We start from the raw sequence: 19,747 nt of genomic DNA on the forward strand, positions 1-19,747 counted from the left end.
GATGCGGTAGTTAGGGTATAGGGCCAATATGCGTGTATCCCTATGCCCTCAGTACCGGATTGAGACACAGGTGACGCGTGATGCTACGCCTTCTTGGATCGCCGTTTAGAAGGAGGGGAATGAAGGACTGGAACGAACAAGGAATGGGATGATCTGAACAGAGATACGGGAGTTGGATAGTTCGCGCTGCCATGAAGCTCTTACCGTCCATTCGTTTACCCTTCTCTTGATCCCGTAATAGAAGACCTGCGTTCTCCGGAGTCGGTCTGGCCTCCGCAGGTCCTCCGACCGCAACCATGTACCACCTGGCCAAGTCGCTGTATCTCTACGCCACCAGCAAGGAGGGTGAGGATGCTATGCCAGTCTCCCGCGGATACGCAAGAAGCGATTAACTAATCAACCACAGAATACTCCGTTCTCCTTCTCGGGCTAGACAACGCCGGGAAAACCACCCTTCTGTCGCAAATCAAGGCCCTATATCTCCCCCGTGCTGATGGCGCTCCTGCCCCCAACCCAGGCAAGACAGTGCCGACAGTGGGCCAGAACGTCGCCACCATCTCGCTGCCGGACATGTACTTGAAGATCTGGGATGTGGGGGGCCAGATATCAATGCGCAACCTCTGGCAGAGCTACTACTCAAGCTGCCACGCCATCATCTTCGTCGTCGATAGTACGGACGTCGGACAGGACCCGGATATCACCCGGCTCCCCTCGAACCGGCGCCCGAGCGCATTGCCAAACTCATCGGCAGCCGGCAGTGACGCCGTCACCGAGGAAATGGCGGGGATCAACGCCCCGGGGAGCGAGTTCGGGCGGCTGGATGAGTGTCGTCGGGTCCTCGAATCGGTGCTGCAGAACGCCGATGTGGCTGGGGTGCCTATTCTGGTGCTGGCAAACAAGCAGGATCGCGAAGATTGTGTCGAAGTAGTGCGCATCAAGGAAGGGCTTGTACGCAAGGTCTTCGAGGGCGAATCGGGAGGCGGGGTGCGTGACAGCCGTGTACTGCCGGTCAGTGCGCTGTTGGGCTCTGGAGTGCGAGAGGCAGTCGAATGGGTCCAGAGTCGAGTGCGATGGAACAAAGAGGGCAGACCTCCTATTATGAAATAAGCGTCAATGCATACCGCCATTCTCGATGGCAGGCAATTGCTGCTTGACTACACGATGGTGAGGACGGGTCGCATGAACCGATATGCCTCTGGTTCTTGTCACTCGATCATTGATATAATTTCCTTCTTGACTGATTTGTTAAAGTCCGGCGCTAGGAGTTGTATCATACTACCGAGATACCTAGATCATTTGTGTCTATCTGATTTATCCATGCATGCTGATCGAAGAGCAGCAAGAAATATCACATATTACAATTACTTGCCTTGTGCACTTCGCTTCATCATCCGCCAAGTCAATCCTCGGTAAATTATATGTGATAGGCATCTGGGGACCGCGGATTGGCATGCTTCATCCCGCAGAACCATCAGCCCAAACAACCCCTTCACCACGATACATTGAGAATTCATGAGCGCGACCAGGGAATCCGTGGCATCTGCACAGACAGGTTATCATAACGCTCTAGCCTGAATGCGGTTTGATATCCAACATTCTCCACTTCCTATGCCTGATGAGATGAGCTGGGCAAGAACTTTTACGTCAGTCCGGGAGGTTGCGATGTAACATACGCCCGGACACTTCTTGATGTGCCTGTATCAGTCAAGGAAGAGCTCAGCAACAGAGTGACTGAAATGTGATTTCTCAAGAGACGGCAATAGCAGAAGGCATGATATGAACATGAAGTCACCCCTATCAGCTTGACGTCATGTCTTGTCTTCGGTCACTCGAGGTTCTTCGCCAAAGTTGGACGTGACAACTTTCTTCACACAGAACAGCAGTATGAAGGCCTTGACAGCTGCTACTAGGTCCTTGTTTGGTAGAACCTATCCGTACTGACCAGAGAATCAAAAGACATAAGACCTCTTTCTTCCTTCTAAATCAACCGAGCATCTCCCAAAACATATCAGCCACAATACATTCATCATGAGCCACCTCAACAACCCCAACTCGTTCGACAACGCCAACAACCGCGACTTTGTCAGGCCCACAGTTCAGCCTTCTGAGCCCATGAGAAACGACGGCGTAAGTGGCTTTGGATCCTGCCTAATCAAGCAGCGGGACTAACTGGGTTCACAGCACCAACTTGCCAGAAAGGTCGCTCCCGCTGACTACAAGCCTGAATTCCGTGCTGAGACTCATCCACCGGGCACAGCTCCTGCTAGCAACTCTTACATCCCCAACACTACGGCGGAGTCTGGTAATCAGGCCATGAACCCCCTTGTCGAACGTAGCCATGGCAAGGAAGCTGTCAAGACGTCGGCTGAACAGACCCTGACGGGGGCCACTTCCAAGGATGTCCACAAAGGTCTGGGCCACCCCGGCTCTGGTCAAACAAACAACGAAATCAAGCATGAGGGTGCACACCATCGAAAGCACAACGGCTCTGGTCTCGAGGGTGTGGGTAGCTATCGCCAAGATAAGTTCGAGCGCAGAATGCCCGAGCAGCGTGGCATTGAGCGTGAAGAAGCACAGTCCGGTCACCATGGCGATAAGGGAGTTTCTGCTGCTGAAGATATCCCCCCTCAATCGGCTGAGACGGTGGCATCGGGGAGATAGGAGCCCGGTAATCGGGAAGATTAATCTGGGGCCCCATGTGCATTCCGCAGTGGGATAATCGGGTGACCTAAAAGAGGATTTGAGTTGATTTCGTCTCTTGTATGAATAGTTTTTGGATTAGCATGGGTATCACAGGCGGGAGTTGCTATGCACATAAATAGACAGGCCTAAAAAAAAAAAAAAAAATTTGAAGGGAGAAAATAGTAGGATATCAAGAATTCATATGGACGCATTCGCCAGTGAAAACTTCTCAGGAGGAGACGAGCTCTTGGCGGGTTCGCGTGTTGCCGACAAGGTGGTGGCCTTTTTCAGTATTTTGTACTTGCTTCTTGGGCCAACTGCGAGCGATGTCAATGTTCGCTCGAGGGAACCACATCTCTAGAAAGATGTAGAGTAAGAAATCGATGACCGCACACAGGCAGAAAAGTTTGCCAGCCCAAACGCCGCATCCGTAATATCGCTTCAGCCGGTCAATCAAAGCAAAACTTCGGACCCTATCAGCGTTGGCTTCCCAGCCTTGCCCGGGATAGTATCCATAAAACTCCTCTGGGCTCATGTCACCAGAGATGCCTTCGTATACACGTTCTGTTCGCTGAGCGACATCTGTCCACGAATACATCATCTTCACTTGATCATGGAAACGATCAGTGCGCACTTTGTTGGACCGCAAGGCCGCAATAGCCTTTCCGGTCGCCATGACCAGGTCATCCTCTTCGGGTTTGGCGAAGGTCGTCATGTGCTGGGGTAAGACCTCGGGAATGCCACCAACACGAGTGCACACCACGTAGAGACCACAGCTAGCAGCTTCGACTAGAACGGTACCGAATGCCTCTGTCAAGCTGGGATGTAAATAGATATGCCCCCGCACCATGACATCTCGAACTTCCTCGTGTCGGACCGACCCCAGTAGTTCAACCTTGTCTTGCAACACGTTTCGTTCCAGCATTTGCTCTAGATCGATAGCTTTTGGCCCAGATCCTGCAATTATAAATCGTACATTCGGATGAGAAGATAATATTCTGGGTATAGCTGCTATCAGAAGATCGGTTCCTTTGTTATAGAATAGTCGCGAGATAACGACGATTGTGATGATGTCGTTTGGTCCCATTGGGGTTGGGGGCGGTCGTGGCTCGGCGTCTCCTAACACTCGTTCACCCTTGCGCGTGGTCTGCGAAAGGGGTCGGAAGTTTTCAGCAACAACAGCATTGGGGATGACCGAGACCATGAGTGGGTCCAACGAAGCTCGAAGGACTGTGTTCTCCTTGCTATAGCAGGAAATTAGAATCAAATATCGAGGCTACCTTCTCTGCGTTACATACCAAGTATGACTGACACAAATAACGTGGTCAACATCGCTCATTGTGAATTTGAGTAGTTTGTTTGTCAGGATCGATCCCGCGTCCGCAAAGCCGAACAAGGAATGGTCCGTAAAAACAGTCCGCAGGCCCATAGTTCGAGCATGTAGAATAGCTTCATGGCAGAAGCTGCTCATACTGGCATGTCCATGAACGATTTGTATTTGTTCGCGAATCACGATATTCCGAAAGATGGGGAAAAAGGAGAAGACGGTAGGCATGGTCGACTCGCGGTATATAACAAGAAATGGTATATGGTAGACTTTGAGCCCATTTGTGAGGTACCGGACCCCAGTACGCCCTTTGTATGCATGTGTGATTATGATAACCTTGTGTCCACGATCGATGAGTTTCTGGGGTATCGGTGAGCTGGTATATCGCGCACGGAGGGAATATCAGGTTTCCCTTACGGTTGACAATTGGTATATATGACTTTCGATTCCACCTTTGAATATGAGTCCTTTGAACTGGGCCGATTCGGAGAGAGGTACAGACCTGGTTGAGGGAAAAAGAAGTCACTGACCATGCTGTGCCAGTTGTCAGTTCCCTTTCATGCTAATGCGATGCGACAAACTAACGCAATGTTGTAGGTCATGTTGGCTGTCGAGCTTGCCTAGATTATATCCAGACGCAATTCTTGGTGTATTGTCCCAGTTCCATTGCCCATGACGACCAGCATCACTTGCCCAGAAAATAAGAATCCATTGATTGTACCTGAGTAATCTCGATGTCTTCCCTTGAGGCTGGGCGATGGAGCTCTGTGACATGATTGACTCCTGAGGCCCACATGCTGGCGGCGTGGATAGCGGTGAGAATATTCTGCCGGAGTAGAATCAAAAATATTCCCCATGGGAAAGAAATGTTCCAGCACAGTCTCGAAAGAGATTACAAGCGTCATCTTTTATCAGCGTTCTTTAATATCACTGTTGATCATGGCTGGTGACAGGTCTACGCATCATGCCTCTCCCAAGAAAGAGTCGTCCACGCCCTTGAACGCAAAGAAGATTCACAAACGGAAGAGAGAATCGGATGGATCCCCCGTCGCTGCATCAACACCAACACCGACCAAGAAAGCAAAGAAGAGCCAAGCGCTCTCACCAGCCCCAGACCGTCCGAAAGAGAAGCTAAGCAAAGAAAAGCGAAAGAAGGCTTCTACGGAGGATAGTGTTGAAGAAAAGAAGGCCAGGAAAGAGAGTGCTGTCTCGGTGATCAGCAGCGATGCAATCGCTCAGAGTAGCGATGGCAAGAAGTCAAAATCCAAAAAGACATCAAAGAGAAGGACTTCTGAGTCTGTTGATAAACCTGCGCATCTGAGCGAATCGGAGGATGATTCAGAATCGGAGTCAGCAAGGGACGAATTCGAAGACAAGAAGCTGCGCAGGAAGGCGAAACACGAGGACATTTCTAAAGGGAATGATGAAACAAAAGCGGAGAAGAACAAATTCTCCGGTATATTGTCGAAATTCGAGCGATCTGCGAAATTAAAAGAAGCAGCCAAAGCGAAGAAGGACACCCAGGATGAGCCTGCACCCGGAGGGCCGATCACCGCTGAACCTGTTGTGGCCCAAGGCCTAGAGCCTCTTCCGCAACCTGAACAAATCTTGGAGGAAGCTGAGAAGCCAAGCTATTCTTCTCTCCCCGAATGGCTGGCAAACCCTCTTAGGGAATCGTCGGACAAGCGCGCCCAGTTCTCGGAACTCGGAATTGACTCGAATCTTCTTCGTGTACTCGACCAGAACGGGTACAAGGAAGCATTTGCTGTGCAATCGACTGTCATCCCCCTACTATTACAAGGCTCCAAGAGACATGCTGGTGATCTTTGTATATCTGCAGCCACCGGTTCAGGAAAGACCTTGTCGTACGTACTTCCCCTTGTGACCGCACTGGAACCGACACCGGCCCCCAGAATGCGCGGTCTCATTGTCGTACCCACACGAGAACTAGTGAAGCAAGCCAGGGAAGCCTGTGAACTTTGCGCGGCTGGTTCTGGCCTGCGGGTGGGGTCTGCAGTCGGAAATGTGGCGATCAAGGACGAACAGCGCACCCTGATGCGGATCGATCAATGTTACGGACCTGAGATATCGAAGCAACGACAGACTGTCGACCTCACAGGAGAGGATTGGACAAAGTTCAACCTTCTAGACTACATCGCCGAGGCAGGGGACCTGAGCGAGTCCCTGCCCGGCTATATTCAAAAAGCGGAACCGAATGTCGATATCTTGATCTGCACTCCTGGCCGACTTGTTGATCATCTCCGCTACACCAAAGGCTTCACCTTGGAGCATTTAGAATGGCTGGTCATCGATGAGGCCGATCGACTGCTAAATGAGAGTTTCCAGGAGTGGGTTGATGTTGTTATGAACTCTTTGGATGCACGCAAGAGCCCGAAAGCTTTTGGCTCTAGTGGTCAATTTATGGCAGAGCTCGGACTCCCGATCCAAGTCAAGGAACCGAGAAAGGTTATTCTTAGTGCTACGATGACCCGAGATGTTTCCAAGTTGAATTCTCTTCGACTTGCGAATCCCAAACTGGTCATTGTCAGCTCGGCAGATCCCACCTCAACCGAAGACGGAGGGCATGTTAAATCCGATGAACAATTCACCATACCTCGTACATTGAAGGAGTACTCTGTTTCAGTGGGCGACGGATCACAGAAGCCGTTGTATCTCCTAAGCCTCTTACGTTCCCACATCAATGTCCTTGCCGAAGAGCAGCGCTCCAACGACGATTCTATGGAGACTTCGGACTCTGAGGATTCAAGCTCTGATGATAGCAGCTCCGACGAATCCGACTCTGATGATGACACTAGTTCCGATGGTTCCAGCTCCGAAGATTCGAGCTCTGATGAATCGGACTCCGAATCGTCGGAAGAGGATAGCTCGTCGAGTGACGAGTCGGCAGAGTCCGAGAGCGAGGAAGATACAAAGATCATCACCCGCGCACCCATACGAAATACGGTCTTGATATTCACCAAGTCCTCCGAATCAGCATCGCGACTCTCCCGTCTGATATCTCTTCTGGACCCATCGCTAGCGAACCAAGTGGGAACAATCATCAAGTCAAACAAATCCTCGGCATCTCGGAAAACACTGACTGCGTACCGCCGGGGCAAGATCTCAATCATTGTAGCTACGGATCGTGCTTCTCGTGGTCTTGACCTGCAGTCCCTAACTCACGTTGTCAACTATGACGTTCCGCCCAGTGTCACGACCTATGTGCACCGAGTTGGCCGTACGGCAAGAGCAGGCAAAAAGGGATCAGCGTGGACGCTTGTTGCCCACCGCGAAGGCCGATGGTTTGAGAATGAGATATCAAAGGCCTCAGATGGCAAGATAACCCGCTCTATGAAGGTTGAGAGAGTGAATGTGGGATTGAGTGACATGGCAGATATTAAGCCGAAATACAGAGCTGCTCTGGATTCTCTTGAGAAGGAGGTACAGATGGGTGGAACGACAAAGTCCACGGGATCAAAAGCTTGAGGTGAATGTGACCTAGAGTCGATGTATATAACTACTAGAAGCTGTGAAGCTTCCTCTACTCTCTAGATCCAACAAAAAAATTTCGAATTCACGCAACAGCCATGAGGAAGGCATCGTACAATTCCATCATCGTTACCTCTTCCAGCATTTCTTCGAGAAAATATGTATCATGACCACATGATCCTTCCTTGATGGTCATACTTCTGGGAGATGATGCATGGTGTACTACTTCCAATCACCGAGCTATGAGAGGACTTGTAATATGGTTGAACCCGGACGACTCGCATAATTTTTGCAATTTCTTGTGAAAATTGATTTGGTAGAAATCATTTGCTAAACAGTTTCAAAAAAATTAGAGGCTTGCTATGTGCAAATGACTTTGCTCCGGAAGACTGAGTGGTATATATCTATATATATATCTATCCACACGATCTAGCGAGGGAATATCTTCAACCGATGTGGTGGGTGGCAGTCCTACATTCTCCTTTGCCTCTCTATCCACGATCAACTACTTTACTGTCATCTACAACATTTCCTAGAGTAGGGAGATAACCAGATCGTTCGGTATCTTGAATGCGCTAATTGAATTTGGTTTTGTACATTTGCATCATAGATCGTTCATACATTATCCGCATAATAATCAGCTTGAACCGTAGAGAGATATTCAGATGGCTCATCTCGCCTTCGGCTGTGTCGCTTTCCCTAAGCTCATTCCAACCTCGACATTTACCATGATCTGCTGATGGCTCAACTGCTCCAGATCCTGGTCAAACTGGATCCGGTCCTTCTCAAAAGCCACCAAGATACTCGACCCACCAAACTGGAACAGGCCGATCTCATCGCCTTTCTTGACATGGTGGCCCGCAGTCATCATCTCTTCATGAAAGCTACAAGAAGTCAGTATGATGCAAAGAGCAACTTTGCAGAGAAATCACTTACCCAACAGTTCCCACATCAGTAGCCCCGATGGCTACGAACAGTACAAGTCCAAAGTCCTCCGTCTCGATACACACGCAGCAGCGTGCATTTTCAGTCAGAATGTTCACCGAGCTCTGCAGAGCTATCGGATCGACCTGGAAATAATCACCGGGGATCTGCTTGTACCATTGTACCTTGCCTTCGACGGGAGAGTGATAGCGATGATAATCCTGAGGACTAAGGCGGAAACTGGCAACGGCACCGTTTTCCCATGGCTTCGCCCGGTCACGGTCCTTGATGAGGTGATCAATGGTGAACTTGCTGCCCTTGATCCACAATCTGCGCGTTGCTTCGACAGTCGGATAAACAACAACCCTTGAATCGGCAACGGCAATAGCTTTTGTGGGATCATTTTGCGCGAAGATTGGGCCTGCACCGGGGGCATGTTTCCGAACAAAGAAATCCTCGAAAGTTTCGTATTTCTCGGGGTCTGAGGGCTCGAAAGATGACATGTCAATTTGGTAGAAGTCGATGAAGCTTTTGATCTGCTTGCGCGATTGGGGGGTTCCTTCTTTTCTGCCTGTGTGCCACAGTTAGGTATTGTGAATGAAGCTGAGATATTGGCAATATACCCACCTTTTTCAAGATTCTTCTCATGCGTCCACAACCGTAACAGATGTGTCCGATCAATCCATTCCATCAAAGGGTTAAAAAGCACCAGAAGTTTGAGCTTTTTCAATGTCGGTTGCTTCTCGCGCTTGTAGTGGCCTGTCTTGCGGTCGACCGTTAACCATCCTACTTCGCGATTCTGGACGAGTTTGGTGAAGGCAAAAGCCTGATCCACCAACTGGTGGAGATAGTCATAGATGCCAAACATATCGGTGTCGCTGCCGTGGACTGTAGCAAAGCACTGGAAGCATGATATTGAGGCCAGAGCGTGTTTTTTAGAGACATCCTATACGAATGGTATTGGGGGTGATGTCATGTCGAGGTCAGTCTCTCTTCTTCAACACTTTTGATATAATTGTTCCAGGATGATGCCGTAAATGGCTGGGTCAGGTGATATACATCATGGCTCTTTGTTCTTTTCATGGGCACAAGCAACCTCTAGGTATACAACAAGCCTTCAAGTTTGTTGACAAGGTCATGGTGATTATTCATACTTCAACATCGACATATCACCAGCCACAGAAAGCATCAGCCACATCAGAGCTCTTTCCGATAGCAAGCCACACTAAGCTGAGAAGGGTAAAGTGCCAAGATACTGCCAGAAGCTTAGAAGCTTAGCTGCGAGTGTCTCTCTCATCCATGGAATAATCAAGAGTCCAGTCCTATCCTCGACATTATCTACTACCTACTCTTTAAACTCTGATATCTTATTGAAAACAGGGAAGAGTATCTCTATTACTTTCGGGACCATGGAAGGTGTATCATCCTCGGACTTCGGTGAAATAGAAGCATATGGAGAATGCTTCGTGCAACGATCAGCGCTTTGGTCAGCAAACAGCAAATAGGAATTAACACCATCGATTATGGATCAGGGGCCATCAATGTGAGGAGTTACTCGGTGATGGAAATTTTCTTCATCGCTGCTTCATTTCGATCTAATGACTTAGATTGAACGATCAAGACTTTGTGACTCAAAATTCCCCCATTATCATATGAGGAATGCCTCATGTCTGGCATTATGGCCTCAGACCAGTCTTTGCGAGAATATTGGGCGCCTCAAAGCTTATCATGGCCAGTTTCGGGCCCGGGTCTGAGCGCACGATCAATAGTATTGCATGCAAGCTCAAGCTACGGCGAATTTAGCCAGCTCGGGCTATCGTCAAGATCCATCCATAAACATCAAAATCCGATTGACATCATACTCAGGACCTCCGGTCAATTCAGCCTGAATATTAGATGGTTTTTTTGACTCGCATGTCTCACTTGTCACTCGATAACGGAGAATCCCCGCACTTTTATATCAGGATCGGCCCTGGGGCCTGCTTGATTCAGCCAGCAGCTGCGGGGTTGAAGGCCAGGGAAACAGAATGCATCTTTTCATGTTCGAGGGCAATTCAGCCAGGATATGCCCGGTGCGCGGACGTTAACCGCGTATGATATATGGCATTCTATCTTTCAGAATTGCCGATGACTCTTATAAATTGAGGGGTTTCCTGTCGATATGGCCATGATGCAGAACTTCAGCTTCTACCGTGTTCGGAGCATCGGAAATGTCGGCTATCAAATCAATAGCTACCGTTCTAGCAGCCATATTGCCTTCTGTACTGGCTCAAGCGAACACAAGCTATGCGGATTACAACACTGAGGCAAATCCCGATCTCACTCCTCAATCAGTTGCTACAATCGACCTCTCCTTCCCTGACTGCGATAATGGTCCTCTCAGCAAGACTATTGTCTGTGATACGTTGACATCGCCATACGACAGAGCAGCTGCTTTGATTTCTCTCTTCACTCTTGAAGAACTCGTTAACGCCACAGGCAACACCAGTCCTGGTGTTCCAAGACTTGGCCTTCCTCCGTATCAAGTATGGAACGAGGCGCTCCATGGGCTCGACCGCGCCTATTTTACCGACGAAGGCCAGTTCAGTTGGTCTACCTCATTCCCCATGCCTATCTTGACCATGTCAGCGCTCAACCGAACTCTGATCAACCAGGTCGCGAGCATCATCTCCACTCAAGGTCGGGCTTTCAGCAACGCCGGACGGTACGGTCTAGACGTGTATTCTCCAAACATCAATTCTTTCCGTCACCCAGTCTGGGGTCGTGGTCAGGAAACTCCTGGGGAGGACGCATACTGCCTTAGCTCGGCGTATGCATATGAGTACATCACTGGCATTCAAGGCGGCGTGGATCCAAAGAGTCTCAAGTTGGTGGCTACTGCGAAACACTATGCCGGCTACGACATCGAGAACTGGGACGGTCACTCCCGCCTGGGAAATGATATGAACATCACGCAGCAGGATCTCTCAGAATACTACACTCCCCAATTTCTTGTTGCAGCCAGGGATGCCAAGGTACGCAGTGTCATGTGCTCATATAACGCAGTGAATGGAGTCCCCAGCTGTGCGAACTCTTTCTTTCTGCAAACGCTTCTCCGAGACACTTTTGGCTTCGTGGAGGACGGCTATATCTCCAGTGACTGCGACTCAGCGTATAATGTCTTCAATCCCCACGAGTATGCTGCCAACGTGAGTAGTGCTGCGGCAGACTCCATTCGTGCAGGTACAGACATCGATTGCGGTACCACCTATCAGTACTACTTTGACGAGGCCGTTGACCAGAATTTGCTTTCCCGTGCAGACATTGAACGGGGAGTCATCCGTCTGTACAGCAACCTGATGCGCCTTGGCTATTTCGATGGTAACAGTAGCGCATATCGCAACTTGACCTGGAATGATGTTGTGACTACTAATTCCTGGAACATCTCATACGAGCGTTGAGGGCACTGTTCTTCTGAAAAACGATGGTACTCTCCCGCTTTCTGAGTCAATTCGTAGCATTGCGTTAGTTGGCCCATGGATGAACGTGTCAACTCAGCTGCAGGGCAATTACTTTGGACCAGCGCCGTATTTGATTAGCCCATTGGATGCGTTCAGAGATTCCCACCTGGATGTGAATTATGCATTTGGTACTAACATCTCGTCTAACTCCACCGACGGATTCTCCAAAGCCCTTTCAGCGGCCAAGAAATCCGATGCTATCATATTCGCCGGCGGAATTGATAATTCCTTGGAAGCGGAGACTTTGGACCGGATGAACATCACATGGCCCGGCAAGCAGCTGGAACTCATCGACCAGTTAAGCCAGCTCGGTAAACCGTTGATCGTGCTCCAGATGGGAGGTGGTCAGGTCGACTCATCGTTGCTGAAGTCCAACAAGAACGTCAACTCTTTGATCTGGGGCGGATACCCTGGGCAATCCGGCGGACAAGCACTTCTCGACATCATCACGGGCAAGCGTGCACCCGCCGGACGACTAGTTGTCACTCAGTATCCAGCCGAATACGCGACTCAATTCCCTGCTACAGACATGAGCCTTCGGCCGCACGGCAACAACCCCGGCCAAACTTACATGTGGTACACCGGTACTCCGGTCTACGAGTTTGGTCATGGCCTCTTCTATACCACCTTCCGTGTCTCCCATGCCCGTGCCGTCAAGATCAAACCCACGTATAACATCCAGGATCTCCTCGCCCAACCTCACCCAGGCTACATCCATGTCGAACAAATGCCCTTCCTCAACTTCACGGTGGATATCACCAATACCGGAAAGGCCTCTTCCGACTACACCGCGATGCTGTTCGCCAATACCACCGCTGGGCCAGCACCATACCCTAAAAAATGGCTCGTCGGCTTCGATAGACTGCCGACTTTAGGACCCAGCACCTCCAAGCTCATGACCATCCCTGTTACTATCAATAGCATGGCACGCACGGACGAGCTGGGAAATCGTGTCTTGTACCCTGGGAAGTACGAATTGGCCTTGAACAACGAGCGGTCTGTTGTTCTGCCGCTGTCGTTGACGGGCAAACCAGCTGTGTTATCAAAGTGGCCCTTGGAAGAGCAGTTGATTCCTCTGGCAAAATCGTAATATACCATTACCGAGATAGAATGTTGCGAATTTTGAAACCATAATAATAGTATCCATCTGTTGGCCGTCCTGTTTCTTTCTTTGTCACCTTCTTATCTTCGGTTTTGATGAGCAACTGGTGACTTTTTAGCTTCACTTGATTGGCCACGATTGATAGGGATTCATGTCATACCAGTGATGGCATCAGTGATCATATAGAACACCTACGAACGGCCTCGTCCATGCTGCAATTCAACGCAGTCTAAACATAATAAGTGGCTTTTATACCCAGCACTGCCTCCTCAGCCTCATTTCCAAACTACTTATTTGACATTTCACCACCATGCCTCCAATCTCCCTAGCCAGAACAATTTCTTTCTTTCTTCATCACAACTGTGACTGATAGCTCTGTTGCATTGCATCATAATTAGCTTTGGATTCAGCATCGGTGATTTCATCACCGTTCTTGAGCATGCTAACAAGCTTCAAAAAGACTTTGTTGGCGCACCTTCTCAATTCAAGGCTCTATCTGATGAGTATGACGTCCCAGGAACATAATTACATTGCGAAAAGGCTTACATCCACTGAGGATTTCTGTAGACTCAGGAATCTTGCTGTCGTTGTACAGGATGTTGTAGTCGACTTATCCAACACAGACCTTAGCAGCCAGCAGGTGATCGAGCTGCAGCAAATCGCAGAGAGCTGCCGCAATGTTCTTAATGATATCGATCAGGCGCTCAGTCGATATTCTGCCTTAAACGAAGGTCACAATATAAGAAGAGTGTGGAATCGATTCAGATGGGAACCGGACGACGTGCGCGATCTTCGAAATCGCATTTGCAGCAACATTAACGCTTTGAACGGCCGGATAACACGGAACAATATCACAAGCCTGTTGAAAAGCAAGGTTAATGAACAGCAGCAGAGTTACCTCGACTAGTTATCGTCAACTATCTACGCTACCAAACATTCTGATTACCTCCGTCGGCGCCAACCAGGAACAGGAGAATGGCTGTTACAATCGCCCGAATTTCAAACTTGGATTGAAAACCCGCAACAGACACTATTCTGTCCGGGTATTCCAGGTGCCGGTAAAACCATTCTCTCATCAGCAGCATCCCCCCAGGGACGTTGGCTCAGGGTGACTTGCCACAACCACGCCGCCGCTATAAATGTCCACTATGCCTTAAATGGGAGGCGGGGAGGGTGTACCATTCTTACAGTACATTTCTTCGACATATATATAATCGTCACTATCCTCAGTGGAACTACTATTGCTCAGAGGCATCCGGTTCGAATGGCGTCGATTGCACGTTCGAATCACCGATGCGTGAAAAGTTTGGTCAGCATGTTCAACTGGTACATGAGAGACCGCTAACTCCCCAGGAGCTGAGACAGAGCACAAGAACAGTTCCACATCCTGAATATTGCCCCGTTTGCCAAACCGTCCTTTCTTCATGGAAAGAATTTCAAGACTGTATTACTAGCCATGGTGAATACTTGCCCTCTCCACCCTCTATTGACGCCGTCGATTACTTCAACATCAGCGACGGTCATGACCGGTTCCCTTACACAGACTATCTATAATTTAATTTGGCCTCTACAAATCTCCACGAAGCAGACTTACATTCTTAGACTCTTATGGTAAGAACTATGTCCTAGACTTGGAATGCCTAGTGAGACTTATTTTGCGAAGTTGTCCCATATTGATAATGCGTTATATAGCCTTTCCTTGCTCTCAGCCTACAGGATATTGCTTCAGTCCACTTGAATTAGGTAGATTTAACGGCTCAAGGGTCGCTGACTGCACCTCTCATATCATTTTTGTTGTATCATTTGAACCAACTCATCGTATTCCCCCGTATTCCGCAACATATTCCAGAAAACGCCTTTCTTTTCGATGAGATTTGCAGGAGAATCATTCCTAGAAATACCGAGTTTAGTCTCTACTAATATTTCTCAAAAGTGTAGGCAGGATGGCTTACTCGATGATCTCACCCTCAGCCATGACCAGGACCCGGTCATAGTCCATGATAGTCCGCAGCCGGTGCGCGATGGCTATGATCGTGGAGTCTGGGAACATGCTCCGCAACAGCTTCTGCATGTGCATATCCGTCTCGTGGTCGACTGAGGCAGTAGCCTCATCCAGCAAGACGACCTTGGAGCGACGGCAGACCGCGCGCGCAATGCTTAAGACCTGTCGTTGACCTTGACTGAAGTTCTCTCCGTTGGCTGCAACGGGCGTGTCCAGGGAAAGAGGCCGGGTTGCTCTCCCTGTTTCCGGACCACCATGGATTTGAATGGACGTGCAAGCGGACAGAGCGTCATGGAGCTCGGTTTCGCTTGACTCGCCGAATGGGTCAAGATTCGATCGTACGTCGCCCGAGAAGAGAACGGGTTCTTGGGGGATGAGGGTGACGCTTGTGCGAAGATGGTGTAGAAGGATGTTGCTGATGCTGATGCCGTCGATTGTGATCTGACCGACGGTCACATTGACAAAGCGTAGTAGGGAGAGGCCGAGGGTGCTCTTGCCGCTGCCGGTTCGTCCCACAATGCCGATTCGCTCGCCAGGGTTTGCGACAAAGGAGACGTTACGTAGGACATTCGGGCCGTCCGGCTGGTATCGTGCAGCGACGTTGTGAAATTCAACTCGTCCCGCTATCGGCCAACTAGCCGGGATAGCTTCAGCTTTGCTACGCTCTTTCTCGGTCAATTTCTCTTCCGGTTCGATCTCTGCGTATTCCCGGATCCGTTGGAAGGAATTGAGCTCAACTTCAAGTTCGTTCATCGTTCGGACTAGAGTCAGGATCGTCTGACTAAGACCAATGGCGTTAGTCAATGAGAATCCCACAAGTCCTGCTGACCCAGACCAGAAGTAGGCTACGCATCCTGCCGCTGCTGCAACGGAAGCTGCACAAAGGTCTGACCGAACGGAGACCCAGCGGTTGCAGTTGTACTGCGCTTCTGCAGAGCGAGCATGAACAGCCAGCTTGTCTGCCAGCAGCTTCTGAAACACTTCGTTCATGCCTTGTCGAGCGCGAATCACAGTCATCCCAGCCAATGAATCGGTGAAATGAGAGAACACGGGGGAATAGTTGATGGAAGATAATCTCTTAATCGAAACCTGTGCACGGGTGTACATCTCTCCAATGAGAAACCCGATGGTACAAATCACAGCAGCAGGAAGAGCAAATATCGGCATGATAGATGCGATACTGGCGATACGAAGTAGGAAGCGCAGCCCGTTCTCGATCGACATCCGCAACCAGTCAACTAGAACAGTATCCATAGATCGAGTATCGTTTCCAAAGCGATTGATAGCACGGCCAATGGGGTTTTGGTCGAACCATGAGATCGGAGCAGAGAGTACTGCTGTGACAAGTTTCATGTGCATCTTCTTGGCAGCCGTCCAGCTACCATATTGATACAAAAGATTGTTTGTAAGCTGAAGCAAAAGAAAGATTACGATCGAGGCCGCGTAGATAGACAGGTAGAATAACGAGTTTGGGTGATCGTATTCCTCGTATGCTCCAGTCCAGATGGAGAGCCAATATGTGATAGAGAAGTAAGCAAATTGGACGGTTATGGTAGCCAGAAGAGTCGTTGTTGCGTAGAAGACCCCGCCAAAGAGGACCATATACTGGAGAACTGAAAACACATTAGTAGAAAGGACGTGATGTGTGGATCTCTGAGAACTCACAGAATGTACGGGGCACACGGCCCGTAGCCGACGTCTCTTTGACAATGCGATCCGCCTGAGCAACTTGTTGAGCACGTACATCCGGAATGATACTCAAGGAAGCTTTAGATGGTGTAGACTCCTCAAGTTCTGTTTGTGGTTCGCTGCTAGTCGGGGTCGCCTCAACGACAGCGGGTGCAGAATGCATTAGAGCTTGAGGAGACGCCGAAGGAACCTTCGTTAGAGAAGCTCTGCCGTGATTTAGGTGGATAACCAGATCAGCATCCTTCAATGCAGCTGGCAGATGGGTGACAAGAACAACAGTCCTGTCTGCCAGTAAATCACTATGAAAGCACTTCTCATAAACAAGAGAAGTTGTATGTGTATCAAGTGCGGAAAATATGTCATCCAGTAGCAGTGTGGATGACCGCGAGTATAAAGCCCTGGCAAGGGAGACACGTTGTTTCTGTCCCCCAGAAAGCGATGTGCCCTTCTCTCCGACTAATGTAAGATCGCCCTCGGGAAGCTGCTGGAGGTCCTGGCAGAGGCCACTGGCATCGATGACTGTATTGTAACGAGCCTCGTCAAAGGAACTGTAGAACAAAATGTTCTCCCTGATCGTGTCGTTTTGGAGCCATGGCGACTGAGGCACATAAGCTACATCACGAGGACAAGTGGCTGATCCTGATTCCAGAATAGTTTCACCAAGTAACGAAAGTAGCAAAGAGGTTTTCCCGCTACCAGTTGGGCCGGCGATGATATTGAGGCCATTCTGCTTGAATACAATTGAGATATCTACTAGTCGAAAAGCTGCAATAGGCGTCCGCCGAAATGCTGCGTGGTTGAGCGCCAGTGGGCCGTCGGGATGGCGTTTGACTTCACTCGCTGTGTCGAAGAAGTGATCCACGCGGCGAAGTGATTCTGCGCCCTGGGCTGAGTATCTGCTAACATTGGAGAGCCAGACAAATTGGGATCGCAGAGTCTCCATGATCGACAATGAGGTAAACGCAATGGGAGCCCGCAGAGGACGGTTTGTGAATAGAACTAAAATGGAGAACATGACCAGTAAGCTGACCAGCGGTAGAAGGTCGCCCGCCATAGAGATTGCAGCAGCATAGACACTTCTTCTCCAGAGACGACGCTGTTCGACACTTCGTATGTCGTTGATGGAAGCCATCGCAGCTGGCTCCCATCCAAAATACTTCAGTGTACGGATCGAATTTAGATACTCTGAGATCCTTGAAAGGCGTATATCGGTGGCTCTCATTACAGATTGCTGGATGCGGGATACCCTGCGGGAAGCTAGAGCCGGGAGAGGAGTCAAGCAAAAAAGCGCCAGAACGCCGAACAAGGATGGCCAGCCAAGCATTCGGTAGAGGAAAATCATGGCAATCGTGGTCGATATTGGGCCAGCGGTTGCAACGTAGAAGATGTCCCGGGAATTGTAGATAGCATCAACATCATAGGACATCAAGCTGGTTAGGTTCGCTTGGCTGGACTTTGACGCACCCTTTGTGGTCTCTACCTTGTGGCTTGCTATTTCGTGGGACCTTCTCCTGCCGTGGTGGCGGATAGACTCATCGTAGATATGTGATCGCATTGCGGTCTGATAAATCTCTTGGACAAGTGAAAGATTCACTCGAACCAGTAGTCGTGTAGCAGTAAAGATGTATTGCTGATAACACAGAGATCGCACGGTAGGTCCGATAAAAAGCAGGCATATCCAGAGCACAGGATGTACAATTGCACCATTGGGATCTTCCAAGTACGCCAGCAAACGCAGCATGGAGAAAGGAGCAGCGAATTCCACTATCGCGGTAGTCGCTGCCCAGCACATCATAGTTCTTATCTCTGTTTTGAGCAATCTGCACAACGTCCGCAGAGTCTTTCCGCCTCTGAGGCGCTGCCTTTTGATCTTCTTCAGCCATTTAAGCGGCTCATCGTAAGAAGGCAGGGGCGGCAAGTCGTCCATTGTTAGATCCCGCCGGCAGCCGCGGATGATCACGTAGGTGATCCACTCGTAGGAGCAATAGTATGAGAATAGAGAGCAGGTCTCTTCTGGCGAAGGCTTCTCCTCCATATCTGGTTTGTGAATTTCCGCATCCGAAACCAATGGGCGAGGAGACCGAGGAGTCGCAAGTACAATTGCCAACGTAGCGGCCACGCATGCTAATATAGCACTCCCTATTGCTGTTGGACGGTAGCTCGAGCCCACTATTGCCATTGGAATCAGATCTTGGACGATTTCCAAAGCCACTGCCACAATGGCCAACACATTGACATGGCTATAGAGATGCACCCTGTACTTGTTACACTTGCCGCAAAGCCTGACTACAGCCAGAAGCAAGACATAGGTCAAGAGAACAGATCGTTTCCAGCCTCCTTTGCCGTGTAATTCCACCCAGCTCAGACAACATGCCGCAATAGTCACAGCGAGGTGTGCAAGTGCGAAGGGTAGAGGAATTCTGGTCTTCGAATCGTCCGATGAAGGAGTCGTACCAGCATGGGCCTTCCTTTTGCAAGTACGAGCAGCGTACTGTATACATGCTGATAAGGTCAGAATAAAACAAGAGGCCAAGCCGGCCGCTAGATGCAGATTTCCTGTAGCCACGAAGGCAGACCATTTTTGAGTGCGATATTGCCAAATGTGGCTAGATGACTGTATCAGCAGTCGTACAATTGAATCAAGAAGTATTAAATGGGCCTTACCTCTGCACTTGATCACTGTCTTGAAAGGTGGAGACGCCGCCCGCAGACGCCTGCGATGTTAGAGTAATGACATACTGTGAAGCTCTCGGAAGAAGCTCCATCGCGGATGCCCAAGACGCCTAGAAAGCGCCAAATACAAGCTTACTCTGTAGGTGGGCTTCGCTTAATCAACAAGCTTCGAGCTTATGATGTCCTTTTTGGAGAGAGAAGAAACCACTAGAGTCGCCTCTTCATCCAGTATTAGCCATCTGAGTTCTGAGCTGTTGCTATTGCGCTCTACAGTGGTAGATCAATGAGTGAAGCATTGCATTGACGGTCGCACTACGACACGGCTCGTGAGTAAGCTAAGTATGAATCAAAGAAGAAAT

At 49.6% G+C, this 19,747-nt stretch overlaps 7 protein-coding genes across 7 annotated transcripts; 4 read left to right on the forward strand and 3 right to left on the reverse strand.

The window, feature by feature from the left end:
- Positions 1–296: 296 nt before the first annotated feature.
- Positions 297–1,107, forward strand: ACLA_018540 (ADP-ribosylation factor family protein; the record flags this gene model as incomplete). The annotated part of the gene is made up of 2 exons (XM_001268575.1): positions 297–345; positions 407–1,107. The coding sequence occupies 2 exons, from the start codon at positions 297–299 to the stop codon at positions 1,105–1,107; spliced, it is 750 nt and encodes a 249-aa protein (XP_001268576.1).
- A 921-nt stretch (positions 1,108–2,028) lies between these two features.
- ACLA_018550 (uncharacterized protein) lies at positions 2,029–2,661 on the forward strand (the record flags this gene model as incomplete). Its single annotated transcript, XM_001268576.1, has 2 exons — positions 2,029–2,127; positions 2,182–2,661. 2 exons carry the CDS (start codon positions 2,029–2,031, stop codon positions 2,659–2,661), a joined length of 579 nt encoding a protein of 192 aa, XP_001268577.1.
- Positions 2,662–2,911: 250 nt separating this feature from the next.
- On the reverse strand, positions 2,912–4,542 carry ACLA_018560 (phosphatidylinositol N-acetylglucosaminyltransferase subunit A/GPI3; the record flags this gene model as incomplete). The annotated part of the gene is made up of 4 exons (XM_001268577.1): positions 2,912–3,926; positions 3,981–4,369; positions 4,427–4,461; positions 4,512–4,542. The coding sequence occupies 4 exons, from the start codon at positions 4,540–4,542 to the stop codon at positions 2,912–2,914; spliced, it is 1,470 nt and encodes a 489-aa protein (XP_001268578.1).
- A 406-nt stretch (positions 4,543–4,948) lies between these two features.
- On the forward strand, positions 4,949–7,495 carry ACLA_018570 (putative ATP-dependent RNA helicase DBP6; the record flags this gene model as incomplete). The annotated part of the gene is made up of 1 exon (XM_001268578.1): positions 4,949–7,495. The coding sequence occupies one exon, from the start codon at positions 4,949–4,951 to the stop codon at positions 7,493–7,495; it is 2,547 nt and encodes an 848-aa protein (XP_001268579.1).
- A 673-nt stretch (positions 7,496–8,168) lies between these two features.
- Positions 8,169–9,290, reverse strand: ACLA_018580 (putative phosphatidylserine decarboxylase; the record flags this gene model as incomplete). The annotated part of the gene is made up of 3 exons (XM_001268579.1): positions 8,169–8,382; positions 8,435–8,993; positions 9,050–9,290. 3 exons carry the CDS (start codon positions 9,288–9,290, stop codon positions 8,169–8,171), a joined length of 1,014 nt encoding a protein of 337 aa, XP_001268580.1.
- A 1,342-nt stretch (positions 9,291–10,632) lies between these two features.
- xlnD (beta-xylosidase XylA) lies at positions 10,633–13,012 on the forward strand (the record flags this gene model as incomplete). The annotated part of the gene is made up of 2 exons (XM_001268580.1): positions 10,633–11,782; positions 11,931–13,012. 2 exons carry the CDS (start codon positions 10,633–10,635, stop codon positions 13,010–13,012), a joined length of 2,232 nt encoding a protein of 743 aa, XP_001268581.1.
- A 1,797-nt stretch (positions 13,013–14,809) lies between these two features.
- Positions 14,810–19,480, reverse strand: ACLA_018600 (putative ABC multidrug transporter; the record flags this gene model as incomplete). Its single annotated transcript, XM_001268581.1, has 5 exons — positions 14,810–14,915; positions 14,977–16,639; positions 16,692–19,217; positions 19,380–19,429; positions 19,455–19,480. 5 exons carry the CDS (start codon positions 19,478–19,480, stop codon positions 14,810–14,812), a joined length of 4,371 nt encoding a protein of 1,456 aa, XP_001268582.1.
- Positions 19,481–19,747: the final 267 nt, after the last annotated feature.

Source organism: Aspergillus clavatus, genomic scaffold (genome assembly GCF_000002715.2).
Source record: "Aspergillus clavatus NRRL 1 1099423829805 genomic scaffold, whole genome shotgun sequence".
Classification (NCBI taxonomy): Eukaryota; Fungi; Ascomycota; class Eurotiomycetes; order Eurotiales; family Aspergillaceae; genus Aspergillus; species Aspergillus clavatus.